This window comes from Protopterus annectens, chromosome 2.part2 (assembly GCF_019279795.1).
Source record: "Protopterus annectens isolate FY-2018-M chromosome 2.part2, PAN1.0, whole genome shotgun sequence".
Lineage (NCBI taxonomy): Eukaryota > Metazoa > Chordata > Ceratodontiformes > Protopteridae > Protopterus > Protopterus annectens.
The window spans coordinates 1116441609-1116466945 of NC_056730.1; the positions used below are offsets into that span (position 1 = coordinate 1116441609).

The following is a 25337-nucleotide window of genomic DNA, read 5'->3' on the forward strand; positions in this document are numbered from 1 at the left end:
CAAAAGACTGAATGTGCTCCATAGATCTCAGGGATACTTACCTCCACATTAAAATATTCATTTCCTCCAGAAGATATTTACACTTCCTGTAGCAAACAGACACTTAAAGTTTAAAGCCCTGCTCTTTGGTCTCATACCATCTTTGGGTGTTCATCAAGTGCATTTCCATGGCCACAGCTCACCTGCCACTAAAACTGATTCACATGTTTCCTTATCTGGTGCCTGGCTTTTCAAAAACATCAGAGATTACTTGCTTTAACTCTGTATGTCATTGGGAATTTCTATAAACTCTGAAAAGCCAAACCTTCAACCAACTCATACAATTCAGTTCAGGTTCATAGGTAGGTACTAGGCTATTAGCCCTAGGGCCTGTACAAGCCTAGCCCAAAAGGTACCCTGGCTTTCGCCACTCAAAATTATTTTCCTGTGCCGCTGTCAAGCAGAACCACAGAAGTGATCCCCGGGGTGAATTTCCTATTACCCATCCAGTCATCAAGATTTTTCTTGAAGAGTGCTAATGAGGAGCTCTGTTTGACATAGATAGGTAGTCTGTTCCAGAGTATGGGAAGTCTCTGGGACAGGAATCTATCCCTCCAGCATGTTCTGTTTATTGTGGTGACAAGGTTTAGGTCCGAGGGATTGGGATTTTGTCAAGTGGAGCATGTCCAACAGCTCTGGGTTTGACATAGCTTTATATGTTAGGCAGAGATCGCCCCTGAGTAGGCGATATGCGACGGAGTAAAGCTGGAGTTTTTTGAGATGGTCTGATTAAGGCATCTGTTTGAGGCCAGTAATCCTCTTTGTGAGGTATTTTTGCGGCCTTTCCAGTTGTTGTAGATGTCTTGTGAGGTACATACCAAAAGGGGCATTGTACTCTATAATGGGTCTAATGAGTGATGAGTAGAGGGGAACAATGACCTCTTTTTTTCTGGATGAGAAACCTTTTATGATGAGGTGTGCCATGTAGAAGGATTTTCTGATCACTGTGGCGATGTGATTATCAAAGGAGAGACTACTGTCCACCTGTGTCCCAAGATCTCTTATCACACTTTCGGTGTTAAGTAGACTACCGCCTATGTGGTAGTTCATGGGTACAGAGTTTTTACCAAAGGGGATGACAATGCACTTTTTGGCATTGAGCTTGAGACCATGTCTTTGACACCAGGCATCTGTCTCAGTGAGGCCCTTTTGTAGGATGTCCACATCGTTAGGAGTTTCGATTATGGCTCCTAGTTTGCAGTCATCTGCGAATTTAGTTAGCCAAAGACCTTCTGTGAAGATGGCTCCTGGACACAACAATGTGCATAGTATTTCTTCCTGTAGAGACAGTTCAGATTCTAAGAGACTCAGTCAAAACCTTTCTTTGATTCCATTCTCCAACTGTGAGCGTAGTTCTTTGATGACTAGGCTTAATGGTTTCCATCATATTCATAGAGCAGTTCGATTAGTTTCACTTAAGAATACTTAAATGGCTTCTTAAAGCACAGTAATCTCAAGTTTCAGACCATCCTCCTGCTTCGATAATAGTCCGTCATCTATGTAAGTCTGCTAACTTCCTCCTCTGTTCTTTTGGGAAAACCATTTGTTATGCTGTCTTCTAGGGAGGTGTTAACAAAAGATACATACTGTCTGAAGTGGGAGAAGGGGCACTTATGGGGGTGGATGGTCCAAGATACTTGAAGTTAACAAGAGATCAATATTCGCTTCAGTATCCTGGAGATGAGAGCACTCCTCCTTTCATTGCAGGGACTACAGGACTTCTTACATCCGTGGTGTTTTCTGTCCAAACCAACAATATGACGTGGTATGGTACAATAAGCAGGGAGGAACTAGTTCCTATCCATTATGCTGAGAAGCCATGAGAATGAGGCAGTAGGTGACTGGCTCACATCACTTTCTGATAACAACACATATCCCCAGAAGAAACATCTGTCTTACAGATAACCACAGCAGATCTGTTGTGATACCTCACAAGTGATCTCTCAATCCAGATATAGCTCAGCAAATTTCAAATGCTGAGAATACGTGTGCTCTGACATCTTCACTTCTAGCAAATAAGTGCAGCAACTTCTTTGCCTTGATCTCTCCAAAGGGACAGCCCCTGAGAGATGCCGTAGTTGAACAGTAGCCCTCTGAACTTCTTTATAGATTCCTGTAATGCAGGGGTTCTTACAGAATGTGATAATATGCAAAGCTACTGTAATCCTCATTGCACCATATTGGTCCAGGCAAATCTGGCTTCTCTTGCTAAAATCACATATCAAGGAGCCTTCCTGGCTCTGCCTAATCTTAACTTGCACAATCTCAAGTTAGTCACCATTCCAGTGGTGGCCAAAGACGCTTCCTTGTCTGATGATGTTATTCATATCCCTTCTCCAACTCAAAAAAGACTGTGTGTAAAATTTACCTCAGCAAATGGAAGCACTTTTCTATTTGTCAGCTTCTGAAAGTATAAACCCTCCTAATGCTTCTTTTCCAGAAGTCTTACTATTTCTCACATACAAGTTTGAGTCTAGCTCCAGTTATTGTACCTTCGAGGTACAGTTAGCAGCAGTTTCAAGTTTTCATAATGGTTTTGATTCCTATGCCTTACCTTTTCGAAGACTATGTAAAGCTCTGCTCAAAGAACATTTCTTCTCCTTTCTCTGAATGGAGAATCTCTACCTGTTTGGGACCTTTAACAAAGTCCCCCTTTGAGCCAACATCTTCCACTCCACTAAAATTTCTTTCCTGAAACTCTTATTTCTAGTAGCGATAACTTCAGCTAGAAGGATGTCAGAGTTACAAGTCCTATTTTCTTGTCAATCTTATTTAATCATTCATAATGACAGGGTTTCACTATGCACAAATACATAATTCCCCCCATGGTAGCATCTGACACAAATTTGAATTAACTCCAGTATTCTTTTACAAAACATTCTAGTAAGAGGGAATACATTCTGCACACTTTGGATGCTCATAGACAACTAAGAGTTTATCTTTACAGAAGTAAACCTTTTTGGAACGGTTCTCAGCTCTTTTTGTTTCCTTTGCAATGAGCAAGTCTATATCTATGTTTTCGAAAGTCTTCCTGTCCAGATGGCTGTCTAATTATATTTCCATTGTCTGTTCTATGTATAATTGTTCTTTATCTTGCAGTCCTAATGCTCATTGTACTAGTTATATATGCCACTTCTACTGCCTTCTTTAGAAATTCTTCAGTTGATGAAATCTGTGCTGCAGCAACCTAGTCTATGTTGTACACTTTTACCAGATATTAGAAAGTGGATGTTATTTCAAGGTCTTGGGCTTCATTTGGAGCCACTGTCCTCAAAGATCTTCTGTTTTCATACCATCATGCATTGGTAGCTTTGGATTCTGACCCGTCAGTCAGATCGGATGGATGGGATGAATAGTGTAAGATAGTTATGTACATACCATAGCTCTGGATCTTACCCTCCATGTCCATCCGATACAATGTCCCTCCCTCCATCCCCCTTCTAAATTGCCATTTCTGAAGGACTGTTATTGCTTTTCTCCGGTTGTCTCTATCTATGACCAATCTCCATTCCTAATGGAGTAAACTCGATCTGAGGTAGCTAGGCACTCAGGTGGGAAGCTTTTCAGACATTTGAATCCCAACAGCTTGAAACCAGTGCCTCGAAACCAGAGACCCAAGTGCTTTGTAGCTCTGGTAGGCTGCTGTTCATGATTGAACCTGAATATGAATCCTGGCAAGCAGCTGTGGGAAAGGAATGGGAGGGAGATTTTAGGCTTAAGGAGTGAGAACAGGTTTTAGGTTTAAAGACTGAGAGGAAAGTTTTTAGTATTGGGAAGAGATCCGGGAATTTAGGTTTGTGGGGATTGGAGTTTAAGTTTATAGAGCAATTAGTGACTTTAGGGTAAGGGATGGGGTGTGGAAATTTGGTGTAAGGGAGTGAGGACTGTGGTTGGGATCTGGGTGGGAGTTTTAGGGTTAAAATAAGACTGTACAGTTGTATAGGGCCAGGAGTAGGGAGAGCTATGTACCGGTGAGAGATTGGGCTAGTGGGAATTCAAGCACTTTTTGGGAAAGTGGCAGTGAGCAGGTGTGAGCTAGTAGCAGGCGAACACCTATAAGACACACATACAGGTGCATTACAGGAGGGAGTAATTAAAGGAGCTCAAAGCCGAGCACTAGTTTTGCCAGTTCAAATCCTACAAGCAGCCCAAAGACCCATCAGTTGTATTGGACAGACGTGGATGAAAGGATCCAGGGTAATGTTAAATAAATAGCTACCATTTTTTCTAGAGTGACCCCAGGGTTCTTTTAATTGTAATAAGTCACATACACAGTATAGCATAAAACCTATAACCGCCTAAGGTTCTTTTAATCATTTATGTGTATGCCATGGCATAAGATAATTTAATTATCTGAAATATTGCATGTTATTTTCTCTTACTGAGTAAGCTTTTCTTGTTTTTTCTTTGTTCTTTTGCGTTGAGTTTGAGGATTAGACCAAGTAAATATATGATTGAAAACGTTTGAACAGCTATGTTTCTTTTTCCTTGGCAGTATATTAGATGAAAGCACATATGAAAAACTTGCAGAAGAAACTCTTGATTCATTAGCAGAATTCTTTGAAGATCTTGGAGATCAGCCATGTACTTCTGTGGACTTTGATGTGACATTTGGGGTATGTTATTTTAAGTTTATCTTTTATAAGTACAGTAAAATTATTTTTCTGTAGACTAATTGAACTACTATACTAAGATGAGGTCTACCTTGGAAGACCGAAATACCAGAAGGCCGACTTTTAAAATCTTGAGACGAGAAAGCCGGCAACCACAGAAAAAGTGACTTCCAGGAACACCAACTTCAGGCAAGTCACCACTTGGCCACCATGTTAAACTTTGTCCCTTACCCCTGCGGTAGTGTGACCTCAGAGTTGATATATTTAGTTAGGGGGGTGTGGGGGAGAATCCCCCCACCTTAGTGGGTTTAATTTGCTTCCAGTTTAATTTTTTTTTTTGACCAAGTGGTGACGTACCTGGAGTTGGAAGTCTGTGTTCCGGAACGTCCGTTTTCTGTGGTTGTCGGCTTTCTCGTCTCCAGTTTTAAAAGTCAGCCTTCTGGTACTTCGGTCTTCCAAAGTAGATCCACTAAAATCTGTAGATCTCATGGTGTGTTCCTTGCCAGTTTAGTGCTCTCACTGTCTCTAGGCAACTTGAGGGAACTCTTCTCCCTGATTCGTTAAGGACCCTGTTGAATCATTTCAAGCCACATTGGTTTGTCTGCCTAACCCTACAGAGCTATTTCAGAATCTTTACATCAGGGGAGGAATTAGCATCAGCTCCCTTCCTTTATCCAGAAAAAATTGGTGGTCTTATTTTATAGAGGATCTGCTGATGTTAAATATATGACAAAGGTCACCAATGGCTTTAATAAATCCACTTCACATTCATGAACCCTGTGTATCATAAAAAGTGAAACACAGGATGAACAAGTACAAAAACCACAATTGAGATGCAAGGAGATAGCTGTCCCCAGGGTTAAGGTACAGTACTGACTTCACCTCCTTGTTATGAATGAAAAATGAAAAATTATAGCAAGACATAGCACACACATAGCACACATTATAGCAAGACATCAAATTCTCTATTAGACTGGATCCTAGTATCGGACCCTAGCAAATACTCCACTACAGGTACAATGTCACTGTCACCATGATCATCTCCCAGTCTATGCAACTAGACATATTACACATCCAGTTAAACAGCATATTTATAAAGCAACAATTAACCTTTCCAAGTTTAACCCAGAAATGTTCATTATTACACTGTCATCTGTTAAGTGGAACTTCCTAAAAATCCTCCTCTTAGACAATGCTGTAATTGAATTCAGTACAACTTTTCTAAATATCCTAAATAGCCTTATACCTCCTAAAAGAAAGAGAGTGAAAACAAATACAATTTGGCTAACCAAAAAGAGTAGCATGTTAAAGCAGGATAGAGAAAAATCATTAGAATGCTTCACAGTCGTACTAAAAAGCAAATAAATGAAGGCAAAAACTATACTGTAATAACATTCAAAATAATACTAAATGTAACCTTAAAAGAATTTGGACATCCATTAAATAAATCTTACATCCCAGCTAAAATTTCAACCCATACCCTTCTCTCGATAACTCACCACTTAAAACTGCAATGCAGTTCAACTCTTATTTTATCGGTATTATTGCAGCTTCATAACTCATGCTCAACCCAAAAAACCCAAACTACTATTTTTTCCCCAAGTCCCTCTCCCATGAAAAAAATTAAAGTCCTCTCTTGATAATACAACCACTGATGTCACTTCTCATAGCAAACTGTTAGGGGTGATGGTGGATGATAATCTTATATTTGATCTGCATATAGAAAATTGCATAAGAAAAACTCACCAAAAATTAGGGATGCTTTACAAAGCCAAAAACATTTTCACCGATGCAACTAAAACTACACTTGCCACTACTTATCTCCTCCCCACTCTTATGGCATTCCCATCCTTACTAACCTCCAGGCTTCAAAAAAATGAAAAATTGAACAATGCTATAACAAAGTTGCTAAATTTGCAGCACATACCCCTTTCAGAACCCACCACTGTATAGCGCTGAAAAGCCTTAATTGGTCAGAACTGCCACACAAACTAACATATACACAACTTCTTACCACGTATAAAATTATCCATCATCCATCTGCCTGTCCAGCACTAAAAAACATTCTAGACAACTGTGTTCCCAGTCGGTCACTGCAATCCAGTGACCAAAATTTTCTGTCTGTCTACAAACCTAACAGATCTGCTGGGCATTGTCTGTACTCATACAAGGTTGCTACGGCCTGGAACTCCTTACCTGTATCCATTAGGTTTTTACCTCCCTTCCACCTTTCAAAACCTCTCTGAAAGACTACCTAGGTAAATATGGCTCTGTTCTTGCTCAAAACTAGGACAAACTATATCCCTAAATGTGACCAAATACCTTTTCACTCCTTATACCTTCTTACTCTCCCTTCTTCACTTACTTCCTTACTGCTATCTAATTATTTTCCCTGACTTTCTGTCTAAATATACCATAAGCTTGTTTTCCCTCACTTCATATTGCAGTTCCTGTTCATATTAGACTAACTTACCTTTAATTTATCTATGAACTGTGTACATTTTTTCTAAATATTAAATGTCATCTACCTTGTATAGATTCTTAAACAATGTTTTTATATTATGTCTAATTTATTATAATTATTTAAACTGCAAATGTTTTTGTTTTATTTTTGAAGATAAAATTATTGTGCTTAAAATGTTTTGCAATAATTGTAATAATTTGTAGCTTTTATCCCTGGGCTTCTACCCAGTCAGACTTTCCCAGTAATCAAATGCCAATAAATAAATACATAAATAAATAAAAATAAAAACACTTAAACAGTACAGTACAAAACTTCCAGATGTAAATTCATCTTCTATTAATGTACTGAAGAAACGAACTCAAATAAGCTTGGTCATCGGAATAACTCAACTTTAATTTAGAAGTGCTTTCATCCATCAGCTGGACTTTATCAGATCAGCTTTTCAATAACAGCTTTAACCTATAGAAAACGAATTTGTATCTGTTTGTATCTATATATCTATGTATATATACACACACACACACACACACACACACACACATACACACACACACACACACACACACACACACACACACACACACACACATACATATATGTGTGTGTGTATGCATATACATAAAAAGCACGTGTGTGTGTGTGTGTGTGTGTGTGTGTGTGTGTGTGTGTGTGTGTGTGTGTGTGTGTGTGTGTGTGTATACATAAAAAGCGCAAAGCAGCATAAAACATGATTGACAACCTCATACATAGTAATGAACCTAGTCTATACCTAAAAGTTAGCTTGATGTAAAGAATAGTTGTGTAAAATCTTACCATAACCATAGATGTCCTTCTCTTCTATGTTGTAGTATTCTTTACATATAGGTAGTATTCCGCTACTTGACCCGACATCTGTCTTGTATACATAAGCTTCAAGCTACTGCCTGTACGTGGGACGTCGCACATAGGCTCCTAGGACATCAGCCATAAAAGGGACATCTGCATGTACAATTCTCAGAATAAAGTAGCCACATGAGGAAAACTCCCACGGGAGACCAATAAGACAGTCATCCAAATAACAAGCAAGATGTAGGGGGAAGGCAGGTGGGAGAGAATACTGTAACATAGAAGAGAAGGACATCTATGTTTATGGTAAGATTGTATACAACTATTTTATGTCCTTCTGTTCAGTGTTGCAGTATTCTTTACATATGGGAGAGTCCAAAAGCTGAAAGGCAATCCAGAGAGGAGGAAGGAGCAAAGAGAGATCAAGCAGAAACATTTTCCACAAATCTATGCAGTATTGCTCTGGCATACCCCACTCTGGCCCTAGAAATATTATCCAACTTGTAATGTTTTGTAAAGGTATGAACAGAAAACCAAGTGGCAGCTTCCAAAATGCATTGAGTACCCAAACCCCTGAAGAAAGCCCCTGAGGATGCAACCAATCTAGTGGAGTGGGCCTTAACAGAAGAGAATAAGGATTTCCCATAAAATGATAGCAAAACACAATGGCCTTAAGAATCCATTAAGATATATTTGGCTTAGAAACAGGCAAACCTAGAGCCCTGGGATGGAAGGACACAAATAGTCGATCAGATTTCCTGATAGACTTAGTTTTGTCAAGATAGAATCTAAGCTGTCTATGCACATCTAGGGAATGCAAAATTCTCTCACTAGGAGATTGTGGAGATGGGAAAAAAAGTAGGCAATTGAATAGCTTGATTTAAGGAAAGATCATTGACCACTTTAGGCATAAACGATGGATTGTTTCTCAAGGAAACTCTGTCCTTATGGAAAACTAAGAATGGTGGTGAAGCCATCAATGCCTGGATCTCAGAAACCCTTTTGCCAGAGGTAATAGCTACCAGAAGTACTGTTTTCAAAGTACAAAACTTTAGAGAAGCAGAGGCTGCTGGTTCAGAAGGGGTCTGAGTCAACTTCTCCAGGACAAAGTTAAGATCCCCAGGAGGAGGAACTGGTTTCCTGGGAGGATTCACGTGTAGGACGCCTTTTAAGAAAAGCTTAACCACCATCCTGGAAGCAATGGAGGAGAAAGGGACAGGCAAGCAAATAAGACAGAGCAGTGAACCTTAATAGAAAAATAAGACCACTTTTAGGCAATTCACACAGGTAAGATAACACCAAAGGAATATCCGCCAAAGGAGAGTCCTTTTTCCTTTTTTGGCACCAGATAGAAAATATTGTCCACTTTGACATACAAGACTTCCTAGTGTTGGGTTTCCTGGCCTCCTGCAAAACCCGAAGTACGTCCTTAAAAATAGGTGCCTAAAAGGAATCAAAAGTTGAGTACCCATAAGGTCAAGGGAAGAGATGACTGCCGTGTGTGAACTAGAGATCCCATGTCCTGAGTGAGTAGGGTCATCCGGCGAGGTAACGTGTAGTGATGGCCCTTGGCTAACTGCAGAAGAAGAGGGAATCAAAGCTGTCTTAGTCAAAAGGGAGTCACTAACAAGATTTTTAGTTTCTCCTGTTGAATTTTCAGCAGGACTTTCTGAATTAAAGGAAAGGGGGAGAATGCATAAAGAAACATCCCCTTCCATGAAAATGATAGGGAGTCCATCTTCCAAGCCTGAGAGAGAGGGACCCTGGCACAGAAAATACAAAGTTGTCTGTTCTGAGGGGAGGCAAATAAATCCATCTCTGGAGTGCCTTACAGGTGAACTAGATCCAGAAACACATCCCTGTGAAGCATCCACTTGTGGGATTGTGTCATGGATCTGTTTAATGCATCTGCCACTGAGTTCTGAGCCAAAGGAAGGTACACTGCATGTAGTGAGACTTTATACTGAATAGCCAACTCCTATGCCTTGATGACTAAGCGACAAAGAAGATAATATTTTGTGCCACCTGCTTGTTTATGTACCAAAGGATCGTAGTGTTGTCTTTGAAGATCTTGAGGGGTCCTAGAAGAAACACAGGGTGAAAGGCCTGTAAGGATAGAATCAGTGCCCTCATTTCCCTGATGTCAATATGTTCTTTTCTCTGAGAGGGGGACCAAAGGCTCTGAACGTTTTTGGAAGAAAAGGTTGCTCCCCATCCTAAGTCTGAGGCATCTGTAAAACGTTCCTGTACTGGTTGAGGAATTTGAAGGGGTAACCCAGGATTCAGACTGAGTTGCTGCATCCACCAACCTAGTTCTGTTTTCAAACAGGGAGGAAGAGGAATGGCAATCTCCAAAGGATGAGCATGCTGGGACTAGACTGTTTTCAGAAACCACTGTAACTTCCTCATGTGAAATTTTGCAAAGGGCAACATGGGAATTGTAGACTCCATGAACCCAAAAAGTCTCAGGAACTCCCTGGCAGTGATGGAGGAAAGAGTGAGAAGTGATTCCATGAAAGCTATGAGAGAGAGCTTTCTCTGAAGGAAGAAATACCATCATCAAGTCTGTCCTGAACCTACACCCCAGAAAAATGAGATCCCAACTGGGTGATAGAGTAGATTTTTTGCAATTTATTGTGAACCACAAGCCTTGCAGAAAAGGAATAGCTAGATGTTGGTGTTGAAGCAAAAGACCTGGGCTGCTGGCCAGAAAAAGCAGGTTGTCCAGGTAAAGATAAACTCGAAGACCTTTTAATCTTAGGAAGGCAATGGCTGGGGCTAGACACTTTGTGAAGACCCTTAGGCAGTAGAAAGACAAAAAGACAAGGCAGAGAACTGAAAGTGCCAAGAACCCACTGAGAAATGTAAGAACGTCCTGAAGTGAGAAAGTATAGGAATATGCAGTTAGGCATCTTTGAGATCCAGTGAAGCTAAGAATCCTTGAGGAGGAACCAGAGGGAGAAGAGACTGTAGTGATAGCATCCTGAAAAAGTGCACCACCAAGAAGGTGTTCAACTTTGAGAGGTCCAAAATGGGTCTTCAGGGACAGTCTTTTCTTGGAACCAGCAACATCCTGGAATAAAATCCCCTTCCTTGCTGACTTAAAGGGATGGGTTGAATGGTGCCCTGGGGAGAAAGCTTAGCAGCCGAGGGAACAGATACAGTTGATCTGAGGAAGGTTGAGGAATCCCCTGAAACGGGGGAAGAGACTTCCAAATCATGAAGTAACCATTTTGAATAATGGATATCACTGAAGTAACCATTTTGAATAATGGATATCACACAAGAATCCTGAGTGATCTCCTTCCAGGCTGAAAGAGCTAGAGAAAGACGGAGAGAAAGAGGAGTGTGACTTGGAAGTTAGAGCTAGATGTCCCAGAGAGCCTTGACTGGACTGAAAGGGCTGCTGGGGAGATGCAGCAGAAGTCACAATTTTAGGTTGAGGGGGTCTTCTAGCAGATTTACGTACCTAGAACCGGAGGGAGAAGAAGAAGACGACGACTTAAAGGATTTCCTAATAAAAGGAGTTTTAGCAGGGAAGTTCCTATTACATTTAGGAACTGGAGAAACTAGCAGGTGCTTTAATTCTTGGAGCTCCTTGCCTTTTTCCTTCAGAGTTTTAAAATGTTCTGCAGCAGCCTTGCCAAAAGAGCAGACTTGTCCAAGGGTGCATCAAGCAATTTTGACTTGATGTCATCTGGGAGAGCCTGTAAACATATCCAAGAGTATCTCTGAAGAACAGAAGCAGAAGCTGCAGCTCTGGAGGAAGCTTCTACAGCATCATAGTTCCATTTAATGGAATGCCTAGTGACTTGTGAAGATGCAGCCAAGGGAGAAAGAGATAAGGACTTAGCTTCTGAGTCAAGTAGCTGGGACAGGGCCTGAGAAGCTTGGGAGAGCAATGCTAGAGAATACCTAGACATGTGAGTCTGGTAATTAATGGCTCTGATTGCCAGGATGGAAGAGGTGTAAACCTTCTTCCTAACCTTTCTAAAATTGTACTTTTTGTCTGAGGGGAAGCAATTTTGTTGAAGGAACAACATGAGAGGATTTATCTGAGATGATAAAAACAACAGCAGGATCAGCTGAAGGACACTTAAAAAGAAATATGCAATCCTCAGGGACCTTATAAAAATGGTCAGGTCTTTTAGGAGCTGATGCATGTGAATCTGGTGTCTTGTAAGTTGATGCAAAGGCATCTAGGAGAGCAGGAAGCACTGGAGGGACAGCTGCAGGTGCAGGGACTCCAACCGGACCATGTCATAGTATCTCTTTGTGCCTGTGAAATTTGGGAAGAATCCCACTTAAAGAATTCCCTCATCTTATTAACTCTCTCTCCAAAAGAGAGTTCTTCCTTTGGGGAATCTCCCTCTGTAGCCTCTTCTTCTGGAGGAGCATATTTCAAGGGGAAGTAAATCTGAGTGGAGTAAGCTGAAGAGTCTCTTCCTCTGGACAAGCATATTCCAAGGGGGAAGTAATCTGAGTATATTAAGCTAACGAGTCTCTTCATCTGGAGAAGCATATTCCAAGGTGAAGTAATCTGAGTGGAGTAAGCTAAAGAGTCTTTATCCGAGGAAGATTTCTCTGAATCAGAGTCCTGGGCCAGAAGATTAGAGAGAGACTCCTGGGAACCAGATAGCAGCACAGGAGTAGAAGAGAATGCAGGGCCCAAAACAGAAGTAGCCAAAGTCGTAGGCTTGAGGGCCATCAAGGCCTTAAAAAGACCTTGCGAGAAAACTTCCCAGTCTGACGTAGGAGTACTAGGCACTGTGGAATGCTTAGTTTTTTTTTCTTTTTGGCAGGTTTTTCTAGGGCAGGAGCAAGGCTAGACATAGGCCTAATGTCCGGAGTTTCTATTTGCAAGGGAACCGGATAATTTCCCAAGTCCTCTGAAATAAGTAACCACGCTTACCCCAAATCATCCAAACAGGATATCTGCATAGCCTCAAATGTGCTCGGATCCCCACTCCTAATGGCTTCCACTGCAGTTCCCGCCAGAGACAGACCCTACCTCTGACCGGACCACTGGGTTTTCATCAACCTCAAGGGATACTTTGAGAGAGAAAGCACAGCCGAAGAGAAGACGGGCCTAGCTTTGCCTACCTTCCTCTTTAAGGACAGCTTAGAGGAACTCACAGAACCCTCCATTGATTCCTAGCCAAATGCTTAAGTCTTTGGTTTTCTAGATGTAGGTTTAAGGTAGGCAGATGACTACGTAAAGTCTTAGGAATGAAAGCCTGACAGAACAGGACTGATTGTCATGGGTAGGCCTTAAACAAAACAAACAGAGCTCGTAAATATCCCTATGTGGAATTTGCCTTCCACACCTACACTTGCCCTTTCTGGATGATATGAACAATAACAAAAGGCAGAAGCAACAAAATAAATCCCCAATGGGGTACTTATCTGAAGCTGAAGAACAAAATGTGGTTTCCAACTGCAGACCAAGCATATGAGTCAACCTTTCCAAATGGCGGCGAAAAAGTTATGAGGATTGTACATGCGGATGCCCCTTTTATGGCTGATGTTCTAGGAGCCTATGTGCAATGTCCCATGTACAGGCAGTAGCTTGAAGCTTTTGTATGCAAGCCGGGTGTCAGGTCGACTAGCGGAATGCTACCCATATGTAGAGAATACTGCAACACTGAATAGAAGGACATCACAAATTATGTTTTACAATCCAAACTAAAATAAGAAAGAGAGACGTACTAATAAAGTCCAAATAAACTGAAATGCAGAAGGAGTAATTCACTCCTATTCTGTCTTCAGACAAGAACAAGGTGTCCCAAAACTCCCTTCACTAAAGGCTATTTAGCACCAAGGTGACAAGATCCTTCCCAAAGGAGTAATAAAGTAAAAACAGTAGAAAAATCAGAGAGCTTAACTGAAGGTGTGTGTTTGTGTGTGTTTGTGTGTGTGTGTGTGTGTGTGTGTGTGTGTGTGTGTGTGTGTGTGTGTGTGTGTGTGTGTGTGTGTGTGTGTGACAACAGGCACATGTATCAGAAAAACAGCACCCATTATAGTAACGTTGGAAAAGATGTGATGTAAATAAACATCACAGATAAAAATATAAGCAAAATAAAAACTGTAATCACATGTGCATTAAAAACAAAAAAGAAAAGAAAAATCTTTCACCTACAGGGATTCATCAGATCACTGTTAAAACTGAGCATCCATAAACTGTCGTACACTAAAACAAGGAAAAAAAATCAGTAAAATGTGTGGAAAATCTGCAAATGACAGCTGCATGTGTATGGTGCTGCGGTAGCATTGTCGCCTTACAGTATGACATTGTCCTGTTTGATTTTCAGCTAGAGCGTCTTCTGTGTGGAGACGCGTGAATGGACGTACCTTCGTTGAAGGTTGTGCGTCAGGGCTGGCAACTCGGTAGTAAATATCTACTGCCAATCATTAGCGGACCGGAGTTCCGCTGTGGCGACCCATAACCAGGAAAAGCCGAAAGACACAACAGCAGCTGCATGTGTATATGTTGTAGTAGAACAGAAAACAATCAGAAACTATCAAAAATACAAGCATAAAAATGTTCAAGAAAAGTGAAGAAAGGAGCTAACATGTCATGTCAAAACGACTAATAAAATAATTTGTGTTCCAGTTGCTGAAGGAATTCATGAGATGAATAGCTATCATCATCATTATCCCACTTTTTCCCATTTTTTTCTACATGGGGTCAGGGTATCGTGTTAACTGTTGCCAACTCTCTCGATTCAGTGCCACAGTCCTGCCTTTTTAAACACTCATGCCTGACTGTCTCAGATCTTCTTTCACACAATCCAGTCACCTCTTTGCTGGGCATCCTTGCTTCCTCTTACCTTATTCCTGCCTGTCCCAGAACTTCCTCACCAGATTCTCTTCTGCTGTTCTGCACGTGTGTCCAAACCACAGTAATCTGTTCTCTTTGATCTTTTCTGCAATTGGAGCTACTTTGGCTTCTGCTCTTATGTCTTCATTTCTTCATCTGTCCCACACTGTGCATCCTACCACCCTTCTCAGGCACTTCATTTCCATCACCTCTAGCTTCTTCAACTGTTCTGCCTTTACTGCCTTGGTTTCTGTAACATACAGTAAAATAATGTCTTTGTATAACGGCGGATTGCTGTTCTTCCGCCAGTTGTGGTATACTGATTCTGCTTTTTGATGTACTGTGCATGCATACGAGACTTGCGTTCCCACGCATACCCAGTACATCAAGGCTTTGAAACGGAAGCAACGGAGAAAAGAAAGTCTCCGTTGCTCGTTTTCTCTCTCTCTCTCTTTTTTTTTTTTTTTTATTGTAAAAAAAAAAAAGATTTTGGGGCAGTTTATACCAACGGAAAAGGGCGACCGGACCTTTTTCCATTGGTATATTGTGGGATTTACAACGGGCACGCTGGTTGGGTTGGCCAATCAGCATGCACGTTTTAGAATATTAATGGGGAGGAATTGTGTAAAGAACATTAATCCATACTAAAAATAATGCAGTTGCAGAAGAACTTAATACAAAATTAGATATTCAGAAACTTTCCTGTCAGCAGTTCAGCAATTTTACCTTGCTTGCTTAAATGTCGGTGTCCGTACTTTTTCTTTACAACAGTTTTTTCCCTTTTTTTTTTTTTTTCATTGAGCCAGTCTCAAATAGGTATGTATCCTCTTGCAACTCCAGCAAGAGCTGGTTCAAAGAAATGTAGCAGTGCAGGTACAATATTCATGGTTTTCACAGGTAATAAACATTTAGCGTCTCTATTACACCACAAAAAAGATATATGAAACCCCTTACCACAATGCTGGAAGTAAGAACAGCAAGTCTTAATTCTCCCTAGCGCTTTGGCATGTACCTTCACGGAGAGAGAAATATTTTTAACACCTCTAGCGATCATGTGTTTATATGCGCACTCATTATTGTATTTAATTCTAATTAATTAGTGAAATAGACTCAATTAAATCTTTAAACCGTACAAAACAAGAGGGAATAATACAAGTTTGAAAATACCTTCATAGCAGATGTGATTATTAAATGTCATTATTCAAGCTTTCTGAAAAAAATGTATTAAATTTTATAATTAATTAATTTCTTATTTATTTGATGGTATGAAACATTACAAGTCTCGAAGAATTAACATCTACCCTCATGCATCACTTCAGCATAATCATTCAAGGCTAGCTTCGAAAGAAAAATTGCCATGGACTCCAAAGATAACTACAAGGCATTCTTTAGCCAAATTGCCATGGACTCAAGATAACTACAAGGCATTCTTTAGCTATGTAAAGAATCTAAGTGGCAATTCTCAGATCTTCTCGGAGTTAGTGCAGAATGGCACAAAATACACTGAACCGAACAATATAGCCAACATCCTGGCAGACAGGTTCAGTGCAAACTTCACCCCCCCTCTCACCCCCAAAAGGGCCCATAACTATACCAGAAGAATGTAGTGCCCCTGAAATCACAGACACTCAGGTTAAAACTGCCCTCTCCAAAGCCAAAAACACAGCATCAATGGGACCGGACGGTGTCCCAGGCTGCGTCCTACACGAGCTCAAAGATGGACTAACCCCTCACCTAAACACACTGTTTAAACTCAGCCTCTCCACAGGCTATGTGCCCACAGAGTGGCGCACAGCAACAGTTATTCCACTCCACAAAGTTGGAGCCACAACGAACCCCAGGAACTATCACCCTATAAGCCTGACTAGCTTGGTCTGAAAAGCTATGGAGCGCATCATCATGGATCTCATTAACAGAGACATTGGGAACCTCCAAACACTGGACCCTACCCAGTTCAGCTTTAAGGGCAGATCATGCCTCCTAAACCTGGTGGACTTCTTTGAGACAGTTACCAAGGCTATAGATGAGAGAAAGGTGGTCCACACAGCCTACCTAGACCTCGCAAAGGCTTTCGACACCATTCCCCACTTGGGTATTATAGACAAGCTCACCAGCCTGAACATAAACCCCTACGTCACGAGATGGGTTGCCAACTGGCTCACGGACAGAACCCACATGGTAAGAGTTGCGGGAGCTAGGTCTGACTCTAAACCGGTTACAAGTGGTATTCCCCAGGGCTCAGTCCTAGGACCCCTCCTGTTTGGCATATACTTCTCAGAGGTACAGGCAAGCACAGGAGGATTATGGCTGACCAAGTTTGCAGACAACTGCAAACTAGGGGCTATAATTGACTCTCCGGCTGACACAGACATCCTCCAAAAGGGTCTCAATGAGACAGATATCTGGTGTCAAAACCATGGCCTCAAGCTAAATGTCAAAAAATGCGTAGTCATCCCCTTTGGAAAAAACAAAGTACCCACAAACTATCACATAGGTGGTAGCCCCTAAATACGGAAGACGTAATAAGGGATCTGAGGACCCAAGTAGATAGTAACCTCTCCTTTGATAATCACATTGCCAAAGTGGTTAGAAAATCCTTCTATGTGGCCCACCTAATCGCAAAAGGGTTTGCATCCATATCGAAAGAGGTCATTGGGCCCCTCTACGCATCTCTCATCAGACCCATCATAGAGTACAATGCCCCATTTGGGATGTACCTTACAAGACACCTGCAACAACTGGAAAGACCACAGAAGTACCTCACCGTGAGGATCGCTGGCCTTAAGCAGATGCCCTATACAGCTCGACTGAAGAAACTCCAGCTGTACTCTGTTGCATACCGCCTACTCAGAGGTGATCTCTGCTTGACATACAAGGCCATGTCCAACCCAGAATTGATAGACATGCTCCACCTAAAGAAAACGATATCCCCTCGAGCCACATGCTTCAGGGATCTAAACCTCACCACAACAATAAATAGGACATGCTGGAGGGATAGATTCCTGTCCCAGAGACTACCCATGCTCTGGAACAAGATTCCAATCTACATTAGGCAAAGCTCCTCACTAACCCTCTAGAAGAGAAACCTTGATGAGTTGATGGGAAACAGAAAGTTTACCCCAGGGATCACTTCAATGGCTCTGCTGGACAGAGGCACAGGGAACTAATCTAAGGGGGTGGCGAAAGCCAACACATTCCGGCTAGGCTTATAAATGCCTTCGGGCAGATAGCCTAGTACCTACCTATGAACCTATATAGTACAGCACTACTGGTGGGATGTTCATTTTCCACATCTCTAACTTGTTCCTGAATCCAAAACTTTGTCTTCCTTTTTGTTTGTCCTATATACCAGTTAGTATTTTATTGCATACACTCCCATAGAACTCTGGCAGTTAAAAAAAATGATTAATTTTAAACAATTACCCACTGATCTTGACTTCCCGTATTTTCAAAACCATAAATATTTAGTGTGTGTGTGTGTGTGTGTGTGTGTGTGTGTGTGTGTGTGTGTGTGTGTGTGTGTGTGTGTGTGTAGTAAGTTCCTGACACAAAGCAGTCAGTTAGGTCAACACAGCCTTCCTTCCTTCCTTTCTTATAGAGCACTTTGTCTTTCACTGTACGCCGTCTTTCTCCTGTATAATCACAGAAATGTAGCTTCTGATGGCAGATAAGGACTGCTGGGCTCACCTTGTATGCCCATTTCCATATTTGCTTGATAAGCTGGTAATCCTACACAAATGGCTTAGCTCTTTTTATCCTATAGCATCTGTTCCATACCTTCATGAATTATTGTAGTTTTTTTGATGCACTGTTACTTCGGGAACATTTTACCTAACCATACGTATTGCACTTTGCAGTATAAATATATGTCTCGTCTGTCTTTCCTATCTTCTATCTTTACACTGTATTTTTGTTCTTGTGCATCACTTCTGTTTTGTGGAATTGTATCTGTATGGACTCTCTTGAAGTACTAGTTTGTGTCCTGTTTTCTGCCTTATTTCTTCAAAATGATACATGTTTAGCTTTATTCTGCCTTTGTAAGGCTTTTGATGCATACTGTGTTGTTTATTTACTTCATTTGACAAATTTATTTATGGTCTGTAACATTAAAAGAATAAGGCTGATAAAAATGCAAGCATTACTGTTAGTGGAATCTTACCAAATGTCTGTACGTAGTAATCACAGCTTATTGGTTTCTGCTGGTGATGCGTGTTGCTTTTATTTCAGTAATCCGCTAGCCTTTCTTGCTGACTTGTCGTGGTTGCTGGCCTTTAAGTCAGTCATCTGATATAGTGGAGTCTTTTTTTTTCTCATTTTGTTTCCTATCTTGTTTTACTGCTTCCTTGAGTGATTATTTTACAGTTCCACTGAACTTAATTTGACAGTTAGAGCATTCATCCTGTCCAGCTAAGCTCTTTTACTTCTTTTTTTCCACCTTATTTTTTATCAACAGTGTTGCTTTATTTTATGTCCTGAGCAAAACAGCAAGTGTTTTTCTTCCATTCTTTCTGCAATGGTGTTAATTAATGTATTGGAAAGAACTGGCCTCAGGCCTATCCCTGTGCAGTATCACTTGTCACTGTTGTTGATTTCTTTTGGCTTTTCCTGGTTAGGGGTCGCCACAGCAGAACTCCAGTCCGCTAATGATTGGCAGTCTATTTTTATGGTGCCGAGGTGCCAGCCCGACGCCCAACCCTCAATGAAGGCACACCCATTCACGCATGTCTTTTGAATGCCACCCGACCGCGGGGAGGACATACAGACTCCACACAGAAGGCGCTCCAGCCGAGAATTGAACGGGAGAACCTCTTGCTGTGAAGCGACAATGCTACCACTGCATCGCCGCAGCTTGCGCAGCGCTTGTCACTATTCTATGCAAATTGTCCAAATGATCTGTGGGTTAGTCCACTGTGGTAGTCAAACTCACTGGCAAGTGTTCCAATGATGTGTGCCACGTGTAATATGGAGAGTAGCTTTTGGAACTCTAGCTGGCTCTTAACTCATTAATATCTGGTACCAGGTTATCTTGGTACAGTAGCCAAAACTGCTGGTGCCAATATAATTCCATTTCTGTTTTTCTTTTTCTAATGTATATTTCACAGTTATAAAAAGTTTGATTTAAAAAAAATATAACCCCAGAAACCTCCAGGGGATAATTATTTTCTTAGTAAAATTAGGACACTAAAATATGATTATTTTGAGGTTTTAAAAAAATAATAAAACCTACCCTGAAAGTGAGATGCAGCATGCCATCTTAATTTTCTCCCCCTCACATACTTACTGGTCATGGTCTGTTGCTGTGTTTCGTGAGCATAGACTACATTTGCTAAGAGCAACAAGTTTTCACTGCTTATTTGGAGATGTCTAGTTATATTACTAGAAATTGCCATGGGGAGCCCTCACTCTGATTTCTGTAGACTCTTTATCTTGCAAGTATGGGCAGACACAATGAAAATGCTCACAGTAGTGAACTGTCTGATTTATGTTTATTTTTTAGCAATGATTAGGAGTGGGGGTCAGTAAAGACCAGCAAATACTGCTTTTGACAAGAGACCAGATACAGTCATCAACAAAAACAGTATAATGTACAGAGAAAGTGATTCTTTTTATGATGGTAGGTGGAGTTGGAGAGGCAGACTGTGTGAAAGCAAATAATATTTACCAATTTCCATTTAAACCGTTATCAGTATTGTTGTCGGGGAGGATCATTAAATGTGTCCTAGAGTAACAAATTGACATGTGTTATTGTTGCTATTAAATTACACTCTGTGTGGGGATAGTGGGTTGTGAGGCAGATTGTGCATGAAAGCAATAGACAGTTATTTGAATCACTCTTAAATGACTGACATAATGACTTGTTGGGTGGGCAGTACCTTTTGGTGAGAAATCAGCTAGAATATTGTATTGTGGCCATAATTTCTTTTTGATCACATTCAAACATCTAGAGTGTGCACAGAAGCTTGTTATTGTGGTAGAAAGAGTGAAATGCAGTTTGAATGTGAAAGGAAAGTATATTTAGCTGATCCTGATTAATTATCCTTATGGTTTCTTCAGGGGAAGGCAACACATATGTCTGATAGCAGTGAGTTGAAATGCTAGTCTAGTCATTATTTCACACTGATCACAGTCAAACATCAGAGGTATATACAGTCAGAAAGTGGCTGTCTTTTGAATGTGAGCACAAGTATGTGAAGACAAGAAACACTACATTAATTTGATCACATTTAAATGTGGTGTGGCATTGTGTGGCAGTGCACTAGTCTGAGAAGAGTAAGTTGAAATAGATTGTGCCCATTATTTCCTTCATTTTATCATATTCAAAATCCAAGGTGTACACTGTCAGAAAGTAGCTGTATTTATATGGGAGACAGGATGTGCATGTTGACAAGAGATATTACATCTGCTTGACCACAGTTCAGTAAATATTGGTAATTATTGTTAGAGAGGGACCATGCTTGTGTTTCAGGGCAACAAGTTGGAAAACGATACTGTAACCATTACTGTCTTTGGTCACAGTCAGAAGCTAGATACATTTGGTCTAGGAAAGCAGTCTGAGTGTGAAAGTGACCGTCTAACTGTGATAAAGTGACCATGGCAGTAATTATTTAATCTCACTTGTCAGGAGCTTTCTGAATGTGGCTATGCTGGTAATCTTTGAGTGAGAAAAATCACATTTTTTTCTGGTAACAATTTAGGTGATTTCTTCATAGTCAGAGATCTGTATCCCATCAAAATGAGCATATATTCTGGATCAGTCTCTGGGTGAAAGGAGTTGACCCTACTGTTATTGTATTTTATGAAAACGATGATAAAATCCATGATGTTCTTCGTGTTTCACTGTTGCAGTCCTTACATTTGGGTAATCTGCTGGCAGGTTGCCCTCAGTCGGCCTGAATAACAAAGTCTTGGGTCGTTTATCGGTTGTTGTCTCCTCTTCCATGACGTCAGGTCATCAGGGGTATAAAACATGCAGCCAACGCCATTTTATTCAGTCTTTCTTGCCATGCGGTGCCTGAAGCAGAAGCAGTTCGCAAGTGCCGGTCGGCCGACTCCTAAAATTTTCACATTCGAGTTTCAGAACCGAAGTCTTCAACTAAAGCTAAGTACCCTGTTGGGGAAGCTTTTTCTTGCTCCTTACCAATGTCAGTAAAAGTTAATAATTGCATTACTTGTGGGAAGCAAATACCTCATAAGGATTTTCATTTGTACTGTATTCCTTGCCTAAGCCCATATCATAACGTGCCTTGCTGTCTAGTTTTGTACTAGATTTAACCAGTGCACTATTAAGCGTCGATATAGTTTTGCTTCAAAATATTTTGGATCCAGATTTAATTACCCTGAAATATCGTCGGTTAGCAATCCGACTACCGGAGTTCACAAAACACGCAAAGAAAAAGACAGAGACAGACCGTCGAGGTCCAAAACCGACAACGAAACTTCTTCTAAGCCAGTCGCCGGTACTCAGTGAGGCGCTTTCGCAGCCCCTGATACCTGCTACTTTTGAGTCATAGGCCTCTACCGAGACCCATGTGGAGTCTGGTATGCCACGAGATTCTCAGAGTATTGAACCCGCGGATATCTCCCGCTTGGATGGATCCGGAGCCACTGAGCAGGCACCGGCTTCTGAGGGTGTTTTCAGGCCTCAACATTTTATATAAAAATCGATGCTAGCTTCAAAAACAAGATCAAAAACATCTTTGTCTTAAAAAACGATGCATGAGCCACGTGCTCAGGCCCCTATGCCTAAAAAACAGATGATCAAAATGGCTGAGGACTTAATTACCTTGATCAAGGGTTCCCAGCCCCACCCCTGCTAAGAAGCCTAGGCAAGACACTGATTATGAATCTTCAGATCAGGTTTCCATTTCTTCTGATTCCTCTTCTGATCAGGAATTTTCTATTCCACCCTATGAAGATTCAGATGCAGAAGAATCCATCCCATCTGCATCTCCTCCTGAGGATTATTCTTTTGGAGAAACCTTGCATACTTTAGAACATTTTCATTGGGAGAGTCAGGATTTCTCTGAATCAAAAAAGAGGCTTGGGGATTTCTTCCTTCTTCCTCAGCATAGGCCTGTGGCAATACCTCCTGTATTAGACATTGTTATTGTTAATGATGTGTTTTCGGAATCAAGCATGGCTCCTGATTCCCTACCTCTGGCTACTAGTAAGCCAGACAGATATTACATGGTTCCTGACTCCCACAACTTTTTATTCAAAAATCCTGCTGCTGATCCTGAGACTATCTCACAGGGTCCCAACGGTGTGCCTGTACAGCCAAAAATCCTACCCCCTCTGATAGAGATTCCAAGGCACTGGATAGATGGGGAAAGAAGGTTTATACGTCTGCAACCTTGGCAAATAGGGCCTTAAACTGCCAGTTTCATATACTGAAATATCAACAGCATGTTATGGGCTTATTGAAACAGAAAATTATGTTGATTTCTGATTGTGTGGAAAATAAAGAATTACAGGAATTATTGCATGCAGCAGAATAGGTTGGAAAGCATACTTTGCCATGTGGTTTTGATTCCTTGGAGGCCTCTTGCAGGACCGCATTTACTGGATCTGTGATTAGAAGGCATGCCTGGCTCAAGGAGCAAAATCTGCCTGATCATGTTAAAGCAAAATTGTTGGATGCCCCTTTACAGCATGATACTCTGTTTGGTAATAAGGCAGAAGAGGTTTTAAAGAAAATGGAAGACAAAGCTAAATCTATGCAAACTGTAAAAGATTTCTTACAAGATCCGAGCCGGCAACTTCTATCACGGCATAGATCCGAGCTCCTAGCTCCTACCCTTACCCATAATCCCCTGCCTACCCTGACTGACCTCAGATCTAGTTTGCCGCTCTTCAAGCAACAGCTAGATTCCAGAGCTCTTGGCGATTTTGTGAGAAAAAAAGTTTTTTCTTCTTATTCTGATTGAGTGGTTGTGTGTGCGTGTTAGGTTTACCCTTAACGCTAAAACTTCTTATTTTTAGCTTACTTAGCTTAAATTTTAATTTAAATTTTTCCTCCCTCCCCGCTGGTCGTAGCGTGTGTGTGTGTGTTTGAGTGTAGGGGCCTAGTGAGTGTGCTTTACTTTAGTTATGTCGGAGGCCCCTAAAGCCATTTTTTCGAAATGCACCGAGTGTGGTCACAAGCTTTCACCGGCTGATGGCCACACTCGGTGCGTTAGGTGCCTTGGGGTTGAACACCTCTCTTCGGGTTGCGTGATTTGCGAGGCGTTCAAACCCAGGGCACTTAAGGATCGGAGGTCGAAGCTGATTCTGGCGGGCCTTTTAACCCCAGACTCTGCTTCGGCCTCCGGTACTTTGGTGACCGCTACCCCCCCCCGGTAGTGGTCACTCCTGCCTCCCTTCCTCCGACCGGGACTCAACCTCCCGCTTCGGCTCCGGAGGATAGGGAGTCCAGGAAAGAGAAGTGGAGGGAGAAGCACCTTAAGCGGCGGGCCGAGGACTCTTCATCGGCCCGGCCCGCCAAGAGGGCTTCTCCGTCCAGGTCTTCTCGGTCTCCTCCTCCTCGGATCCGATCCCCTTGTTTCTCCCCGGGACCCGAGGAGGAGGTGACCCAGTCCCCGTCGAGGTCATCGAGGCGGCACTCCAGGTCGGCCTCGGTGGCCTCTTCGAGGTCCACCTTTAGCATGTCAGATGCGGACATGGACCGGATGATGAGGAGATTCATCCAGGCCCAGATGCAGATGGGAGTGCTCTTGCCTCCCCCCCTCCGGGTGGGAGCTCGACCCCTTTTTTTGCCCCTATTGCTCCTTCTCTGACCCGCATTCTGGGTTCGGAGCGCTCTGAGGCGAGCCACGTTGGATCCGGGGGTGAGTTGGAGCCGACTGTGCTGGGCACGTTGGCTCCGACGGCTCCCTCGAGTTTGTCAGATCTGACCTCTTGGAGCCGTGGGCCGAGCTTCGGATCCGAGGGATTCAGTGTGCTTTCGGCTCCATCCCAGTCGGAGCACAACGGTCCCTCGGATCCGACGTTCTCGGTGCCGGGTCTGATCCCCGCTTCAGATCCGAGTGGGAGTCTGGTCTCGGATCCGTCAGAGAGCGGCTCCCCCTCTGCTTTCGCTGCGGTGGAGAGGGCACTGTCGAGTGCTTCCAGGCCTCCGGTCCTGGTTTCGGCTCCCTCCCGCACTCCTTCTCATCTGGTCCTGGCTCCCCTCATCCGGCCCTCGGGGCAGCCTGCCTCAGCGCCTCTAGGAGTTCCAGTGGAACAAGATACAGCCCATGAGGACTCCTCGGACAGCCTCCCGAGGAGGTTCTTCACAAGGCAAAGTGCAAGAGGAGGCACATAGACTCCCCTGAGAGTCTCACCGAAGATACAGACAGATGAAGGGGAAGGCTCCCCTAGGTCACCCCCCGAGGATGTCTCCTTCGGAGACATCATGGAAATGCTCAAAATCAGGGGTGGGTGGTCTGCCCCCAAGGCTTCCTCTGATGAGTCCGTATTCCTTGAGGTGTTTGAGGCAAGGCCATCTACCTCTTGGGTGTTCCCTCCACCCGACTCCTTGGTGGATCTCATATCCACTAGGGCTTGGAAGGAACCGGACACCGTAGAGCCAATCCCC

General features: G+C 42.2%; 1 protein-coding gene across 1 annotated transcript in view; it reads left to right on the top strand.

The window, feature by feature from the left end:
- FXN (frataxin) overlaps positions 1 to 25337 on the top strand; it is a 519216-nt gene that overhangs the window by 325223 nt on the left and 168656 nt on the right. The window contains exon 3 of the mRNA XM_044064347.1: positions 4535 to 4655. Coding sequence (XP_043920282.1) covers positions 4535 to 4655 — 121 coding nt within the window. The remainder of the gene's footprint in view (positions 1 to 4534; positions 4656 to 25337) is intronic.